Genomic DNA, 19,651 nt, shown 5'->3' with positions numbered 1-19,651 from the left:
CTTGGTCTTAGCACAGCTAGAAGGGACCCTAGTACCTTTGTGAAAATCCTTGGAGCAGTGGCTAATCCGAAAGGAAGCGCCACGAACTGGTAATGTTTGTCCAGGAATGCGAACCTCAGGAACCGATGATGTTCCTTGTGGATAGGAATATGTAGATACGCATCCTTTAAATCCACCGTGGTCATGAATTGACCTTCCTGGATGGAAGGAAGAATAGTTCGAATGGTTTCCATCTTGAACGATGGAACCTTGAGAAACTTGTTTAAGATCTTGAGATCTAAGATTGGTCTGAACGTTCCCTCTTTTTTGGGAACTATAAACAGATTGGAGTAGAACCCCATCCCTTGTTCTCTTAATGGAACGGGATGAATCACTCCCATTTTTAACAGGTCTTCTACACAATGTAAGAATGCCTGTCTTTTTATGTGGTCTGAAGACAACTGAGACCTGTGGAACCTCCCCCTTGGGGGAAGTCCCTTGAATTCCAGAAGATAACCTTGGGAGACTATTTCTAGCGCCCAAGGATCCAGAACATCTCTTGCCCAAGCCTGAGCGAAGAGAGAGAGTCTGCCCCCCACCAGATCCGGTCCCGGATCGGGGGCCAACATTTCATGCTGTCTTGGTAGCAGTGGCAGGTTTCTTGGCCTGCTTTCCCTTGTTCCAGCCTTGCATTGGTCTCCAAGCTGGCTTGGCTTGAGAAGTATTACCCTCTTGCTTAGAGGACGTAGCACTTTGGGCTGGTCCATTTCTACGAAAGGGACGAAAATTAGGTTTATTTTTTGCCTTGAAAGGCCGATCCTGAGGAAGGGCGTGGCCCTTACCCCCAGTGATATCCGAGATAATCTCTTTCAAGTCAGGGCCAAACAGCGTTTTCCCCTTGAAAGGAATGTTAAGTAGCTTGTTCTTGGAAGACGCATCAGCCGACCAAGATTTCAACCAAAGCGCTCTGCGCGCCACAATAGCAAACCCAGAATTCTTAGCCGCTAACCTAGCCAATTGCAAAGTGGCGTCTAGGGTGAAAGAATTAGCCAATTTGAGAGCATTGATTCTGTCCATAATCTCCTCATAAGGAGGAGAATCACTGTCGACCGCCTTTATCAGCTCATCGAACCAGAAACATGCGGCTGTAGCGACAGGGACAATGCATGAAATTGGTTGTAGAAGGTAACCCTGCTGAACAAACATCTTTTTAAGCAAACCTTCTAATTTTTTATCCATAGGATCTTTGAAAGCACAACTATCCTCTATGGGTATAGTGGTGCGTTTGTTTAAAGTGGAAACCGCTCCCTCGACCTTGGGGACTGTCTGCCATAAGTCCTTTCTGGGGTCGACCATAGGAAACAATTTTTTAAATATGGGGGGAGGGACGAAAGGAATACCGGGCCTTTCCCATTCTTTATTAACAATGTCCGCCACCCGCTTGGGTATAGGAAAAGCTTCTGGGAGCCCCGGCACCTCTAGGAACTTGTCCATTTTACATAGTTTCTCTGGGATGACCAACTTGTCACAATCATCCAGAGTGGATAATACCTCCTTAAGCAGAATGCGGAGATGTTCCAACTTAAATTTAAATGCAATCACATCAGGTTCAGCTTGTTGAGAAATGTTCCCTGAATCAGTAATTTCTCCCTCAGACAAAACCTCCCTGGCCCCATCAGACTGAGTTAGGGGCCCTTCAGAAATATTAATATCAGCGTCGTCATGCTCTTCAGTATCTAAAACAGAGCAGTCGCGCTTACGCTGATAAGTGTTCATTTTGGCTAAAATGTTTTTGACAGAATTATCCATTACAGCCGTTAATTGTTGCATAGTAAGGAGTATTGGCGCGCTAGATGTACTAGGGGCCTCCTGAGTGGGCAAGACTCGTGTAGACGAAGGAGGGAATGATGCAGTACCATGCTTACTCCCCTCACTTGAGGAATCATCTTGGGCATCATTGTCATTGTCACATAAATCACATTTATTTAAATGAATAGGAATTCTGGCTTCCCCACATTCAGAACACAGTCTATCTGGTAGTTCAGACATGTTAAACAGGCATAAACTTGATAACAAGTACAAAAAACGTTTTAAAATAAAACCGTTACTGTCACTTTAAATTTTAAACTGAACACACTTTATTACTGCAAATGCGAAAAAACATGAAGGAATTGTTCAAAATTTACCAAATTTTCACCACAGTGTCTTAAAGCCTTAAAAGTATTGCACACCAAATTTGGAAGCTTTAACCCTTAAAATAACGGAACCGGAGCCGTTTTGAACTTTAACCCCTTTACAGTCCCTGGTATCTGCTTTGCTGAGACCCAACCAAGCCCCAAGGGGAATACGATACCAAATGACGCCTTCAGAAAGTCTTTTCTAAGTATCAGAGCTCCTCTCACATGCGACTGCATGCCATGCCTCTCAAAAACAAGTGCGCAACACCGGCGCGAAAATGAGGCTCTGCCTATGCTTTGGGAAAGCCCCTAAAGAATAAGGTGTCTAAAACAGTGCCTGCCGATATTATTATATCAAAATACCCAGATAAAATGATTCCTCAAGGCTAAATATGTGTTAATAATCAATCGATTTAGCCCAAAAAAAGTCTACAGTCTTAATAAGCCCTTTTTGAAGCCCTTATTTACAATCGTAATAAACATGGCTTACCGGATCCCAGAGGGAAAATGACAGCTTCCAGCATTACATCGTCTTGTTAGAATGTGTCATACCTCAAGCAGCAAGAGACTGCTCACTGTTCCCCCAACTGAAGTTAATTGCTCTCAACAGTCCTGTGTGGAACAGCCATGGATTTTAGTGACGGTTGCTAAAATCATTTTCCTCATACAAACAGAAATCTTCATCTCTTTTCTGTTTCTGAGTAAATAGTACATACCAGCACTATTTCAAAATAACAAACTCTTGATTGAATAATAAAAACTACAGTTAAACACTAAAAAACTCTAAGCCATCTCCGTGGAGATGTTGCCTGTACAACGGCAAAGAGAATGACTGGGGTAGGCGGAGCCTAGGAGGGATCATGTGACCAGCTTTGCTGGGCTCTTTGCCATTTCCTGTTGGGGAAGAGAATATCCCACAAGTAAGGATGACGCCGTGGACCGGACACACCTATGTTGGAGAAATTATACTACGTTCATCTTCTATCGAATGGATTTTTTAGGGGTATGCGTTTTTTAATTTTATTATTAGATGTAATAAAATGTATTCTCCGTTAAGGTAAACATTATGTGCAGTAATGTCACTAGTAAAAGCTTATAATTTAAATTCTCATCATACCATTGTGTGTAATAGATTGTAATTTATCTTTGTTTTTGATGTTATTATTTAAGAATTTATGTTACTGATAAATTTAACAATTTAGATCACAAATTATTCCACAAAACACAGTAACTTAATAGGAGATCTTTTAGATCTGGAACCCAGATTTAGTCTCCATGCCTTGAAGTTGAAATTGGTGTGTGATAGTGGTGTCATTAAGAATTTTTCCTTATAAATCAATGTGAGGTGAAAATGTGGTACTCATTTAGAAATGATGTGAAGTGATGGTGAGATGGATCAAGGAATGGGGAGTGCAATTGGCTGGTAAAACATTGAATATTCAATATATTATTAGGATCTAGTATATTTACTTTTGTGAACTCTAAATGTGACACTAGAAGTAGGTGATTATGTGTGAAGTGAGCTAATGTGTGGCAAAACTAGAGAAATTTTTTTAATACACTATAGAGGGAGGGGAGAAAGTAAAAAAGGGGGGGGGAGTGAAAAATAAATGAATCTAGAACAAGAAGTATAAAACTTGTAGTGGTGATAAATTGTTAAATTTACAGTAAGGTGTTGTCTAATTATTATTAAATTAAATTTGTTGTCTGATAATATCAGATTGTTATGGTGGGTGCAGTAGAGTGCTTGTGACTAAAAAGGCACTGAGTTTGTCTTGATTAGCGTTTGAATGTTTTGCAGAGAAATTTATAAAATGATAAGTGTTATCAATTTCATAGTGATTTTATTATAAATCTTCTGAAAATGGAAAGCATAATTTCTACATAAATGTGAATTAGAACTGGAAACTATGTAACAGTATCACATTTTATTTTTGTGATTATAAGAACATAGAGTAATTATTTTGTTCATTTAAACCTTTTGGATGAACACAATCCATAAGGTATATCCATCTGGTTTCTATTTTTTGGAGGGCCTTCTCTAGGTCTCCTCCTCTTAATCCTAAAGATAACTATTGGACGCCATAACATTCCAATTCCGAGGTTTTTGAGTGATGGTATTTTAGAAAATGAGATGCTACAGACGTTAATTTTTTATCTTTTTCTATATCTTTGGGAGCATTGCGAATGTTTCGAAAATGTTCCATGACTCTTGTATGTAACTTTCTGGTAGTCATGCCTATATAGGTATATGGAAATTTGCATTGGAGGGCATAAATAAGTCCCACAGTATTGCAGCTTATATATGTTTTAATTGGATGAGATTTACCAAATCTATCTATGATGGTTTTTTTCTTTTTCATCATGTGGGAGCAGGTTGAGCAACTTCCACAAGGGAAAGAACCTTTCTCTGGGGTTTTAATTAATTTGGTTTTCTTTATATAATGACTTGGACTTAGTCGTTCTTTCAGATTTTTAGATCTTCTATAGCCGATTTCAGCTCTCTGTCCAATTATACTTTTTAGTGCTGGATCTGCTTGCAATATGTGCCAATTTTTTTGAATGATTTGGATTACTTCCTGTGATTGATCATTGTATGTTAGGACTAATCTTGTTTTGTTATCCTGTTTTTTAGTACGGACCTTCAAAAGGTCAGATCTTGGTGTATTGTAAGCTCTTTTCTTGGCTTTCAGGATAGATCTTCTGCTGTATCCTCTTGATTTTAATCTATTTTCCTGTTCTAAAGCTCTTTTTTTGAAAGTTTTTTCATCTGAGCAATTGCGTTTCATCCTGAGGAATTCCCAGATTGGTAATAATATATTGAATATTCAATGTTTTACCAGCCAATTACACTCCCCATTCCTTGATCCATCTCACCATCACTTCACATCATTTCTAAATGAGTACCACATTTTCACCTCACGTTGATTTATAAGGAAAAATTCTTAATGACACCACTATCACACACCAATTTCAACTTCAAGGCATGGAGACTAAATCTGGGTTCCAGATCTAAAAGATCTCCTATTAAAAGTTACTGTGTTTTGTGGAATAATTTGTGATCTAAATTGTTCAATTTATCAGTAACATAAATTCTTAAATAATAACATCAAAAACAAAGATAAATTACAATCTATTACACACAATGGTATGATGAGAATTTAAATTATAAGCTTTTACTAGTGACATTACTGCACATAATGTTTACCTTAACGGAAAATACATTTTATTACATCTAATAATAAAATTAAAAAACGCATACCCCTAAAAAATCAATTCGATAGAAGATGAACGTAGTATAATTTTATAACACTTATGTATGTATTTATTTTGAATAAAAGATAATAGTTTTTTCTATCTTAATCGGCATCAGCCAGAGATCACAAATATACAGCGATTCAATTAGACAAACAGTATCTGTTAAGGATGTTATGTATTACAACATTGATACATAGAATTGGTTTTGCAACAAGTTCATTAAACCTCATATGACGAAATTCAAACATCTGCCAATCATTCACAAAAGGATACTGATTGGCGACCAACTGATGTAAGGGTGGAGTTAAGTTAATAAACCTCAGAAGACGCTTGCGTGCGTCAGCCTTTGAAAAAGCCGGAATGTGTAAACAGTGAAACATGTTAGGGAAAGGTTGACATCGTAATTTGAACCTGTTAGATGTTTTTTAAATTGCAAGTTGACATAGAACCTAGAGCTAATGAATATGATTAATGATCGAAAATAAGTATACAATTCAAGACTGGGAATTACTATAAACATTGGGGAAGTAGTATGCAAACACTTTCGTAGTACTAAGCGTAACAGTATAACGTGAACTCAGGGATGGTGGTATCCAATTAAATCTAGCATTATTCAAACGTAAAATATTGGTATTGTTGGATCCATTTATAACAACAAAACTTTTCTATAACATAAGCAAGTGAGATCCAGATACGCATGGTCTCTATGCTAGAATATATTCACTTTTTCAAGAAGACAAGTCAGCAATAATATTTTTAAGTCTGCGCATTTAACGTTTTATGTATTAGCAGGTATATAAACCGTTGAAATCGTAGAAACACGCATATATCTATTACATCTGCTACAAACAACAACACACTTTAGACGTGGTGTATAAAATATTTAACTGCTCCCTCATAAGCAACCGCATAGCAAGCGGCTCTTAACACGGTAAAAATAAGCTTTCACTCTAACACTAACTGACTTTTACAGCTGGTGATTGCAATACTAAGCTTATCCAAAAAATACATTAAAAAACATCTACATTCAATCACTCGATATGTCTAAAGAGCAGTAAGATATAACTGCTTGTTATGTATTGTAGTGTTGTATAATAAATACAAATATTTGTTACAATCTTAAGAGCAGCAAGCAAACAATAACTGCGTCCTTATAAGTAAAACATCTATACTCAATCACTGCTTATGTTGAAAGAGCAGTAATATATAACTGCTTGTTATACATTAGAATATTGTATAATAAATACACTTACTTACGTCTATAGCTAGTGATTGTAATACAAAGCTTATCTAAAAATATAAAAAACATCTATATTCAATCACAGGATATGTTCAAAGAGCAGTAATATATAACCGCTCGTTATATATTATAGTGTTGTATAATAAATACAATTATTTGTCAAAACTTTAAGAACTTTAAACTAATATCTTGGATGACTATCAAGATCTTCATTGGTTACTTCTCAAACAAATCCTATGTATAAGCGATAGAAAATAATCCAATATAACCTCTCCACATTAATTCAATTATTCCAAACCTATAGGGTTATAACTTTAATCCTATTGAAATCGCTACAATCATAAATAATTGCATTCAATTCTCTATGCCAAAGATGGTAGATACCTAACATTGAGCTTCCATATTCTAATTCCTTACATTAATCTATACTGTAATCAATATATAGATATTATTTACCAACCTATAACTAAGGAATTTATTCCAACTTTTCTCAAGAAGAGGAGTCATTGAAATATGCAATATACACATGCATTATTCAATTCAATAATATACTTGTAGGATAAACAAGGATATAAAATTATCCAATATCGTTTACATTACCATAACTAGATATTCTAGTAATAACACATCCACACTATTTCAAGTGTCTACTCTCTCACCAACGTTTAATCAATTTTTATTGCCCAGTCTCTTTTTGAACATGGCCTATGTCAATTTGTGTTTTTAAATGTATGTGGAATTTTATTTTTAAGTGTTGAAATAAAAGTTAGATTTTAATGTAAGCATCACGTCTCTCCACACCTACTCCATTCCTATTCCAGGTCCCAAACCATACATAGGGGACAGCAAGTGCTAATTAAATGCATTCTTTGCCTAGCCAAAAATCTATATTTTTGGCTTAAGTTTTTTTGAACATTTATAGATTTGCCTAGTTAGGCTCTCAATGTCAGTGTGCTACAGGATATCTCTCTCTTTTTTCTAAAATGTAACTATAATGGTATCCATGCACTGCCCTCCAGAGATACAAAGGATTACTCTGCAGTGATTTTTTGAGAGTCCTACTTTGTTCCCACCCCCGTTTTTTAAAATCTTCTTCCCTCGCAGAATATGTTAAAAGGGCCATAATACTCAAATGTTTAAACACTTGAAAGTGATAGAGCATAGCTGTAAAAAGCTGACTAGAAAATATCACATGAACATCTCTATGTAAAAAAGAAAGATAATTTACCTCAAAAGTTCCTCAGTAGCCACATCCCATTGTAAAGGATTTCTAAGCAGCATATTAGTATGTATTGTCCTGGGACAGCCGAAGGGATGAGCCTTGTGCACTCATGTTATTTCCCTATTCAGTTTAAAGGAATTTTACTATGAAATCTCATGAGCGTTAAGTCAAATCTCATGAGATCACAGTAAAAGAGTTCATGACCTCAGCACTGCTGATGCTGACTGGCTGCTGTTCATTTCTTCATTATTTTTTTTACCTGCAGCTGGGAGCAGCCGAGTATAACTTATTACACAGAACTTACTCTGCTGAGCTGAGGAGACTGAGGTAAAATATCTTCCTTTTTTACATAGAGATGCTCAGGTGATATTTTCCTGTCAGCTTTTTACAGTTATACTGCATCAGTTTCAAGTGATTTAGCATATGAGTATTATGTCCCTTTAAGCCACTGAAAAGCAGTAATAACTTAACAGAAGCATTTTTGCTAATTGAAATAAATTGCAAGAATGTATCAATTTAAAATTTAAATGTACCCCATGCACACAGTTACATTTTGACCTTTCTATCCCTTTAAGTGTATATTGTTTGTAATCTAGTATAAAACCTTTTAAAAACTTACTTAGAAGCTCCCAATTTAGCGCTGTTAAAGTTAGCCTGAGACACACATTGAAAAGTGCCGAGAGCAGAACCTCCCCTGCATATGAAAAGACCCATTATACAAACAGAAGCAGTCTGAAGTCTGTATACATCAGTACACATCTAAATCTTTGAGGCTTGGTTAGGAGTCTGATAATAAGCACAATGTTATTTAAAAATAAGCAAAACTATATAATTTTACAAAAACACACCCAGATGGGCTATATAAATGGATAATCTACAAAACAATTACGCAAAGAAAAATCTAGGGTACAATATCCCTTTAACCAGTAAGGCTCCATTCGTCCCAGGAATAGATTTTCTTTTTCTTGGGTTGGTTCTAGCAACTACGTTTCTTTCACATAACAGTGATAAGCAAAAACAAAATTTATGCTTACCTGAACTTTATTTCTTGGAACGGTGAGTCCACGGATCATATCTAATTACTATTGGGAATATCACTCCTGGCCAGCAGGAGGCGGCAAAGAGCACCACAGCAAAGCTTTTAAGTATCACCTCCCTTCCCTCAAACATAAATCATTCGACTGAAGGAAAAGGAGAAAGGAAGTAAAGCAAGGTGCAGAGGTGCCCGAGGTTTACAAAACAAAAAACCTGTCTGAATAAACAGAGCAGGCCATGGACTCACAGTGTCAAGAAAGAAACAAATTTATCAGGTAAGCATAAATTTTGTTTTCTTTCTAATGACACAGTGAGTCCACGGATCCTCTCTAATTACTATTGGGAATCAATACCCAAGCTAGAGGACACAGATGATAAAGGAGGGACAAGACAGGAACCTAAACGGAAGGCACCACTGCTTGAAGAACAATTCTCCCAAACGAAGCCTCAGCCGAGGCAAAAGTATAAAATTTATAGAATTTTGAAAAAGTGCGTACAGAGGACCAAGTTGCAGTATTGCAAATCTGTTCCATAGAAGCTTCATTTTTGAATGCCCAGAAAGAGGAAACAGCCCTCATGGAATGAGCTGTGATTCTCTCAGGGGTCGGCTGTCCAGCAGTTTCATAGTTCAAAACAGATTATACTTCTCAGCCACAGAGAAAGGGACGTAGCTGTAGCCTTCTGAGCCTTGCGTTTCCCAGAGAAAACGACAAACAAGGAAGAGGACTGACGAAAATCCTTAGTCGCCTTCAAATAGTACTTCAATGCACGTACCACATCTAGGTTGTGCAGTAAACACCCTTTATGAGAAGGAGGGTTAGGACACAAAGAAGGAACAACGATTTCCTGGTTAATATTCCTATCCAAAACCACTTTTGGAAGGAAACCTAACTTAGTAAGCAGAACTACCTTATCCAAATGAAAAACAAGGTAAAGAGAGATTCCCAATGCAACGCTGAGAGTTCCGAAACTCTTCGAGCAAAATGAAAAGCAACAAGAAACAAAACTTTCCAAGATAACATCTTAATATCTAAAGAATGCATAGGCTCAAACAGAGCCTGCTGAAGAAATTTAAGAACCAGGTTAAGACTCCAGGAAGGAGTAACAGATTTGAACACAGGCCTGATTGAAGGCTTGTACGTCTGGCAGGTCCGCCAGACGCTTATGCAACAATATAGATAAGGCAGAAATCTGACCCTTCAAGGTACTAGCAGATAATCCCTTCTCCCCTCCTTGAGAAAAGACAAAATCCAAGGAATCCGAACTCTACTCCAAGAGTAGCCTCTGGATTCACACCAATACAGATAATTACGCCATATCTTATAGTAAATCTTTCTGGTAACAGGCTTACGAGCCTGAATCATGGTCTCAATCGCCGTTTCAGAAAAAAAACACTTGGATAAACTTAAGTGTTCAATCTTCAAGCACTCAGCTTCAGAGAAACGAGATTAGGATGAAGGAAGGCCCTTGATGTAGAAGGTCCATCCTCAGTGGAAGTCTCCAAGGTGGGAAGGATGACATCTCCACTAGGTCTGTATACCAGATCCTGCGAGGACATGCCAGTGCAATGAGGATCACCAATGCCCTCTCCTGTTTGATTTGAGCAATGACCCGAGGAAGGAGAGCGAACGGAGGAAACTGGTATGCTAGACTGAAATTCCAAGGAACCGCCAGAGCATCTATCAGTACAGCCTGAGGATACCTTGACCTCGACGCCATACCTTCCATCAGTGAGAGCGCAAAAAGATAACATCTCCGTGTGGGAGCTTGCCTGTTGAAAGGATGGCGCCTGAACGAGGAGGTCGTCCAGATAAGGCGCCACTGCAATGCCCTGCAGCACCACCAACAGCGCTCCCCGAACCTTTGAAAAAATCCTGGGATCTGTGGCAAGGCCGAATGGAAGAGCTACAAATTGAAAGTGTTTGTCTAGAAAAGCGAACCTCAGAAACTTGTGATAGTCCCTGTGTATTGTGAATATGCAGGTACGCATCTTTTAAATCTACTGTTATCATAAATTGACTCTCCTGAACCAAGGGAAGAATGGAAAGAATACATTCCATCTTGAAGGACGGTACTCTGAGGAACTTGTTTAGACTGTTGAGGTCTAAAATTTGGACTGAAAGTTCCCTCTTTTTTGGGAACCACGAACAGATTGGAGTAGAATCCCAGACCCTGTTCCTGCATTTGGAACAGGAACAATCACTCCCAGGTCGGAAAGATCCCGGACACAATGCAAGAATGCCTCTCTTTATCTGGTCTACAGATAATCTTGAGAGAAGGAACCTGCCCCTGGGAGGAAAGGTCTTGAACTCTAGTTTGTATCCCTGGGACACAATGTCCACCGCTTAGGGATCCTGAACATCCCGAACCCAGGCTTGAGCGAAGAAAGAAAGTTTGCCCCCAACAAGATCCGCTCCCGGATCAGGGGCAAACCCTTCATGCTGACTGAGTCATTAACAGGCTTCTTAGATTGCTTCCCCTTGTTCCAAGACTGATTGGACTTCCAGGAAGACTTAAACTGTTCCTGTTTGGAAGAGGGAGTGGAAGGCTTACCCTTTAAGTTTAGAAAGGAACGAAAATTACGACATTCTTTCTGTTTATTCCTCTTATCCTGAGGGAGAAAATGTCCCTTTCCTCCCGTAATATCTGAAATGATTTCGGCCAAGCCTGGCCCAAACAAGAAAAGAAGAAGAGAAGAGGCGCCAAATAGTGTGTACCGTTTGTAAAATATGCAGCCAGAACCCCAAATAACGGTTCCTACTTACTAGATATTCAGCACTTGAGAAGTGCCACAAAAACCTTCTGAACAATTAGCAGCCGTCCAACAAGCTGTATTGGCAGATCTGTTCCTCCAATTACGAACTGTATAAAAGATATAAGAACACACAGGCACCACAACAGTGTATATCAGTGAGTAAGGGGACTCGTGCGCAAACAACGAAATATACTCACAATGTGGTAAGCACTTGATAAGTGCCACAAAGACCTCCTGGACAATTCACAGCTGTCCAGACCACTGTTTCCTCAGGCAAATCTCGGCAATCTCCGATGAAGAGATGACCGTTTCATCAGGTGTAATTTCAATATGACAGTAACACAGCTTATAAAGCCCAAGTCGGCGTCTAGCTCGACAGAGCGCATGCGTGAACAACCCTACAGGTAAACAACCAATCAGAACCGCTCGAAAAAACGGCATATTGCCAAAAGGACAAAAAAAAAAAAAAAAAAAAAAAAAAAAAAAGGGGCTTGGTAAACTACACCTTCCTTCTTGACCAATCAGCAACATCTTAAATGTTTACAGTATATTTTGCTAGCGGTATTTGCCAGTGTAGATTTGAATGCACGATTGCCGCAATCAAATTAACAGAGGACCTGCTTTTCAGTCATTACCGTAAAAAACCTTGACCTGTACACAAAGTAACCTAAACTTATAGACCGCTTAACTTAATAGGACCAACACCCTTCTATCTGTTCCAACCTAAAATAAAATTGGATTTCAAAAAAGTAAGGGCTGTGAGAATAACTGTATCGTTAACTTATAATTAAAACAATGATATAGTACGCAACAGGTGCTGATTGGATGTCTTAAAGTTGTTCACACATTTACAATTATTAACCTAAAAAAAGCCTAACCAATATAAATACAATAAATATACATATTAAAAATCAAATAAGTGATATAAAATAATTAATAAAAAATATTTTATAATCTGAATAATCAAAACATAACCTGAAACATAACATTAACTATCCAAGAGTTTATTGTATCACTTAATAACAATGATATAAGATTAAGTTTCACCTCCAATATTAATAGGGACAGTATATAATTTTTAGATTTGGTATTAAGTTGGGATAGTAGTGGACATGTGAATACTAAAACTTTATTTAAATCGGTGGACACCAATAGTTATTTAAATTTTAAAAGCAACCACTACAAAGCTTGGATAAACAACATACCATATAATCAATTCTCTAGAGTTCGTAGGAATTGTACTACCTTGAACACATTTGATGACCAGGCTGATATCCTTAGGTCTAGGTTCCTTGAGAAAGGTTATCCTAGTAGATTGGTGGAGGAAGGATTTATAAAAGCCAGAAATAAAGATAAAGCAGAGTTCTTCAATAATGCCAATAGTGATAAATCGGGTAATCCGAATTTAAGAACTAAATCAAACAATCTGAGGTTTATAACCAAGTTTACTAGCAACCACAATAAAATTAAACATATCTTACACAAACATTGGTACATTCTGCGGAATGATTCTATTTTAAAGAATATTTTGGATGAATTTCCTGTATGTACATTCAAGAGAGCACCGACACTCAAAAATAAATTGGCCCTGAGTAAGGTGGTAATGAATAAATACATCAAAGGGAATAATATGAGAATAGAGAAAATTGGCCTATAGGTAAAAGGGGGTTCTTTAGGTGCAATCGATCCGAATGTGGGCTTTGTAGTCACACTTCAGGAGACAAAGTTTTTTCTACAAAGGAAGAATTTGAGATCAATTCTCGATTCACGTGTGATTCCTGCTATGTAGTCTATCTCCTGGAATGTCAATGTGGGGTTCAGTATGTAGGGAGGTCCTCAAGACCCCTGAAGAAAAGTTGGGGGGAACATAACAGGAATATCAAGAAAGGGATAATGAATCAGTGTCCCACGACATAGTATCTATTGTCATGATGGACAAACTGACCTTTTTAGTATCTTTCCCTTAGAATATATTGCCCCTAAGTGGGGCAGAAATCGTTTGATCCATTTAAGACAGAGAGAGACTTTCTGGATTTGGAAGTTAAAGACCCTCGTACCACACGGTCTTAATGAAAATCTAGATATGGCTGGTTTTAATTGAGTTATCTAAACTGAGTCATGATATAACATTGGCTAGCTCATGTCTTATCACACCTAATCTATAGGATGTTCAGTTATATGTTACATTAGTTGTCCATTGGTGGGGATCTTTACATTGTGTAGAGAGTTAAGTGTTGCAGGGGGTATATTTATATTGGCTTATTATTATATACCTAATTTTATTATTGATAAGACCTATGCCCCTTTATGTTTTGATAATTCAGATTATAAAATATTTTTTATTAAATTATTTTATATCACTTATTTGATTTTTAATATGTATATTTATTGTATTTATATTGGTTAGGCTTTTTTTAGGTTAATAATTGTAAATGTGTGAACAACTTTAAGACATCCAATCAGCACCTGTTGCGTACTATATCATTGTTTTAATTATAAGTTAACGATACAGTTATTCTCACATCCCTTACTTTTTTGAAATCCAATTTTATTTTAGGTTGGAACAGATAGAAGGGTGTTGGTCCTATTAAGTTAAGCGGTCTATAAGTTTAGGTTACTTTGTGTACAGGTCAAGGTTTTTTACGGTAATGACTGAAAAGCAGGTCCTCTGTTAATTTGATTGCGGCAAACGTGCATTCAAATCTACACTGGCAAATACGGCTAGCAAAATATACTGTAAACATTTAAGATGTTGCTGATTGGTCAAGAAGGAAGGTGTAGTTTACCAAGCCCCTTTTTTTTTGTCCTATCGGCAATATGCCGGTTTTTCGAGCGGTTCGGATTGGTTGTTTACCTGTAGGGTTGTTCACGCATGCGCTCTATGTCGAGCTAGACGCCGACTTGGGCTTTATAAGCTGTGTTACTGTCATATTGAAATTACACCTGATGAAACGGTCATAGGTACCGGGAAACGCGTTGTGGCCAAGTTGTTTTTAATAAAGACATTCTTTTAACAGTAACACAGCTTTTTTAGCATTATATTGTCACCTCTATCTGCCGATGTGGATAGTTAGTTCCAGTGACAGCACCTTTGTACCCCTTTTCTCTTCATCGGAGATTGCCGAGATTTGCCTGAGGAAACAGTGGTCTGGACAGCTGTGAATTGTCCAGGAGGTCTTTGTGGCACTTATCAAGTGCTTACCACATTGTGAGTATATTTCGTTGTTTGCGCACGAGTCCCCTTACTCACTGATATACACTATTGTGGTGCCTGTGTGTTCTTATATCTTTTATACAGTTCGTAATTGGAGGAACAGATCTGCCAATACAGCTTGCTGGATGGCTGCTAATTGTTCAGAATGTTTTTGTGGCACTTCTCAAGTGCTGAATATCTAGTAAGTAGGAACCATTATTTGGGGTTCTGGCTGCATATTTTACAAACGGTACACACTATTTGGCGCCTCTTCTCTTCTTGTTTTCTACAAATCGTGCTACTGGCCAATATCACATTTGGAATGAGCTTTGCTGCCTGGAGACTCCAATTAATACTCTTTTAGTGTGGACTTTCTCGATAAGATAGCCGATACGGTTTATGTTTGTATTGTTCTAATTTATTTTTAATTTTATAGTTATTAGTATTTGGTTGTTTTGAATGCACATATTTTATTAGTGATCACTATCACTGCCCCTTAGGGTAACCACTGAGACATAAGATTGTCACACTGTGTGTTTAATTTGTTGGGCGCATCTGATTTTTAATATTTTTTACTGGCCCAAACAAGGTCTTACCCTTGTAGGGAATCGCCAAAAGTTTAGACTTAAATGACACATCCGCAGACAAGGATTTCAACCATAAGGCTCTACGAGCCAAAACAGCAAAGCCAGAAATCTTTACTCCCAATTTAATGACATAAAAGCATCCGTGATAAAGGAATTGGCCAACTTAAGAGCCTTGATCCTGTCCTGCGCTGGTGACAGTAGCAATACACACTGCAAGTTGCCATTGTAAACCCTGATGTAAACACATCTTTTTAAGTAACCCTTCAAACTTTTTATCCATAGGATCCTTAAAAGAACAGCTATCCTCTATGGGAATAGTGGTTCTCTTAGCCAAGGTGGAAATTACCCCTTCTACCTTGGGGACCGTTTGCCAAGACTCCTTTATAGAGTCAGCTATTAGAAACAACATCTTAAAAATTGGGGATGGAGAAAAAAGGGATACCAGGTCTCTCCCATGTCCGTGCAATAATCTCTGTAGCCCGGTCTGGTACCGGAAAAACCTCCACCGAGGAAGGAATGTCAAAGTATTTGTTTAACTTACTAGACTTCTTAGGATTGACTACGACAGTCGTGTCGGAGTCATCCAGGGTGGCAAAACCTCTTTAAGTAACAACCGGAGGTGTTCTAGCTTAAACCTGAAGGATACAACTTCAGCATCAGAAGAAGGCATTACATTGTCTGAGTCTTCACCTCAGATGCTACCGAAGTATCCTCCTCCTCAGACTTCTGAGAGGGAACTTTCGGAACAGCCATGACTGTATCAGAAACCTTACTCACTGATTGTTTACATTTCCTCTTGCGCTTTCCCTGCAGCATGGGAAAAGCAGACAGCGCATCAGTTACCGCAGAGGATATGTGGGTAGCAATGTCTTGCAAGGTAACCCCAACTGGAGTGAGAGGAAACGCAGGGCACTACATGTGTAGATGATAATGTCTGGGACACTTGAGGAGAAAGCTGTGGCATATCATGAACAGGAGACCCCTGAACAGCATCTGTCTTAGCTAATGATGGCTCAGATGCAAAAAGTCTAAGAATCAAAACACAAGCTACAAGCTACATGTAACGTTTTGCAGGGCCTCTTGATCCATCTTTATCCAATATTCAAACAAAATAACTGCTTATTTAGGTTTCAAAACAATAACACAAAAAAATGTTACTGTCACTTTAAAAAAAAAAAAATTCCTCTATTCTTTAACTACCGCCAAGCAGCAGTTCACTATAAACCTCAGACAGCCTCCTCACCTCAGCACTCCTTGCTGAGCTGCCTACCTGTCCTCCTTCAAAATGGCTACCCTTTCTTTAAGCAGAGACGCAGCAAAACTACCACCGCGGACTGGACCTAACAGGAAGTGCTCCGGAAAGGTGCGCAACCCTAAATTGCCGCCTCAGAAAACCTGCCCTTCCTATTCGTGGGTGTTCCTAACTAGAAAAGTGACCGGCCGCCATTACTATCAATGCCGAAGCATATTTCACATAGTAAAACACACTACCGCTGCCCCACAAAGTCCGGAATGAAACCGGAAAAAAAATTAAAAAGTCTGAGCCTCTCCAAAAGATTTTACGTCCCCAGTGCCTGCATAGACTGCCTACTTAAATCCTATTAACCCCAAATAGGATTACTAGTGCTTAACGTCCCAAAAAACACAGACTTAACTGATAAAGTGCCATATTCTCCATTCCAAGAAAATAAAACTAGGCACTTACCTGAAGATCAATCTGCCCGGCAGCAAGGCAGCTCACTTTGTATGAGAGGGCATCTCCCTCACATGGACCTGTGGAAAAATTAGGAGAGACTGAATAATCCTAATCAGGCTTTCAGGATAGGGCAGTAACAAACTGTTTGGGAGGCGCAGTGAGGATTATACCCAACAAGTTCCCAATTGCTTAAAAGGCACCACTGCTCTACTGAACAGACTGACATGGGCTACAGCAAAACCCCAGGAAAGATCAGAACAAACCTGCTCTGCTTGAAAATAATAAAATCTTGATTGAAGAATCTTCTTACAGACACCTAAACTTTACCACCTCCTTGCTTTTAACGTAGGCAAAGAGAATTACTGGGGTTTGAGGGGAGGGAGGTGATACTTAACAGCTTTGCTGTGGTGCTCTTTGCCTCCTCCTGCTGGCCAGGAGAGATATTATCAATAGTAATTAGAGATGATCCGTGGACTCATTGTGTAATTAGAAAGAAACACCATGTAAAAGACAAAGAAATTCTTACTGTAAATCACGGATTGCGTCCTTCTGGGCCTCACACTGTAGATTTCGTTCTCGTAATGCAAACAGATTTGTTTTGAGCTGAGATTCAGTTTCTGCCACCTGCTCTCGACATACACTATTCTCTTGTTCAAGAAACTGATAATTAAAAAAAAAAAAATATATTAAGAAATATAAAAGCACATATATTATGTTGGTACAGTTCTCTCGTCTATATATATATATATATATATATATATATATATATATATATATATATATATATATATATATATATATATATATATATATATATATATATATACACACATATATATATATACACATATACATATACATATACACATACACACACATACAGAGTAATGTGCACTATCACAAACAGGTTTCCAATGCCAGGGTGCTGAATGTAGGGTATAATATAGTAGATAGAAGACCGCACTCACAGGTCTTAAATATTGCAAAAAAATGCTTTTAATTAAGTGACGTTTCAGGGAACGCTCCCCTTCATCAGACCAACAAGCAAGCAGTGAACAACAAATACCATGTAGAACCTTCCCTGTGTACCAAAAAACGCCAAACTGGTTGCCAAGGCAACCAGCCAATAAAATAATACTGCAATATATCAAGAACTAGAACTAAAATACAATACAAATCACCCTACATACAAAAGAGTTCAATGCATGATATGGAATACATGAAAACCTCAAACACAGATTAGCTGCAAATTTCAGGTGCAAAAAGACAGGGTAAACAATATCCCATAATAATGGACTGGGCAAAAAGCATCCCATAATAAAAAAATAGATACTGCCCTTAGGCACTAAAATTGATAAGCACTGATATAAGTTAATGCACAGAGCTAACAATAAGCCTCTATGTAATGCAACGGATGCAAAATGCCCCAATAACAATTGGACTTAAAAAAAAAAAAATTATGCTTACCTGATCATTTCATTTCCTTCTGTATGAGGAGAGTCCACAGCATCATTTTCTTACTGTTGGGAAATACTGAACCTGGCCACCAGGAGGAGGCAAAGACAACCCAGCCAAAGGCTTAAAAACTCCCCCTACTTCCCTCATATCCCAGTCATTCTGCTAAAGAAACAAGGAACAGTAGGAGACTTATCAGGGTATAAATGGTGCAGGAAGAAAAAACAGAATTTATGCTTACCTGATAAATTACTTTCTCTTGCGGTGTATCCAGTCCACGGATTCATCCTTACTTGTGGGTTATTCTCATTCCCTACAGGAAGTGTCAAAGAAAGCACACAGCAGAGCTGTCCATATAGCTCCCCCTCTAGCTCCGCCCCCAGTCATTCGACCGACGGTTAGGAGAAAAAGGAGAAACCATAGGGTGCAGTGGTGACTGTAGTTTAAACAAGAAATATTAACCTGACTTAATTGCCAGGGAGGGCCGTGAACTGGATACACCGCAAGAGAAAGTAATTTATCAGGTAAGCATAAATTCTGTTTTCTCTTGCAAGGTGTATCCAGTGCACGGATTCATCCTTACTTGTGGGATACCAATACCAAAACTTTAGGACACGGATGAAGGGAGGGAACAAGACAGGTAACCTAAATGGAAGGCACCACTGCTTGCAAAACCTCTCTCCCAAAAATAGCCTCCGAAGAAGCAAAAGTATGCAGTGAAGACCAAGTCGCTGCTGTACAAATCTGTTCAACAGAAGCCTCATTCTTGAAAGCCCATGTGGAAGCCACAGCTCTGGTGGAATGAGCTGTAATTCGTTCAGGAGGCTGCTGCCCAGCAGTCTCATAAGCCAATCGGATGATGCTTTTCAACCAGAACGAAAGAGAGGTAGCAGTCGCTTTCTGACCTCTCCTCTTACCGGAATAGACAACAAACAAGGATGATGTTTGTCTGAAATCCTTGGTTGCTTGTAAATAGAATTTCAAAGCACGAACCACATCAAGACTGTGTAAAACATAATTTATGCTTACCTGATAAATTTATTTCTCTTGTGGT

The 19,651-nt window shown here is 38.3% G+C and overlaps 1 protein-coding gene across 1 annotated transcript in view; it reads right to left on the bottom strand.

Moving 5' to 3' along the window:
- Positions 1-19,651, bottom strand: part of SPAG5 (sperm associated antigen 5) — a 424,869-nt gene that overhangs the window by 291,923 nt on the left and 113,295 nt on the right. Inside the window, exon 16 of the mRNA XM_053705229.1 lies at positions 17,669-17,802. Coding sequence (XP_053561204.1) covers positions 17,669-17,802 — 134 coding nt within the window. The remainder of the gene's footprint in view (positions 1-17,668; positions 17,803-19,651) is intronic.

This window comes from Bombina bombina, chromosome 3, assembly GCF_027579735.1.
Source record: "Bombina bombina isolate aBomBom1 chromosome 3, aBomBom1.pri, whole genome shotgun sequence".
Taxonomy (NCBI): Eukaryota; Metazoa; Chordata; class Amphibia; order Anura; family Bombinatoridae; genus Bombina; species Bombina bombina.
Note: the sequence above shows the minus strand (reverse complement) of the source record. Positions and strands in the feature narration are given on the sequence as shown.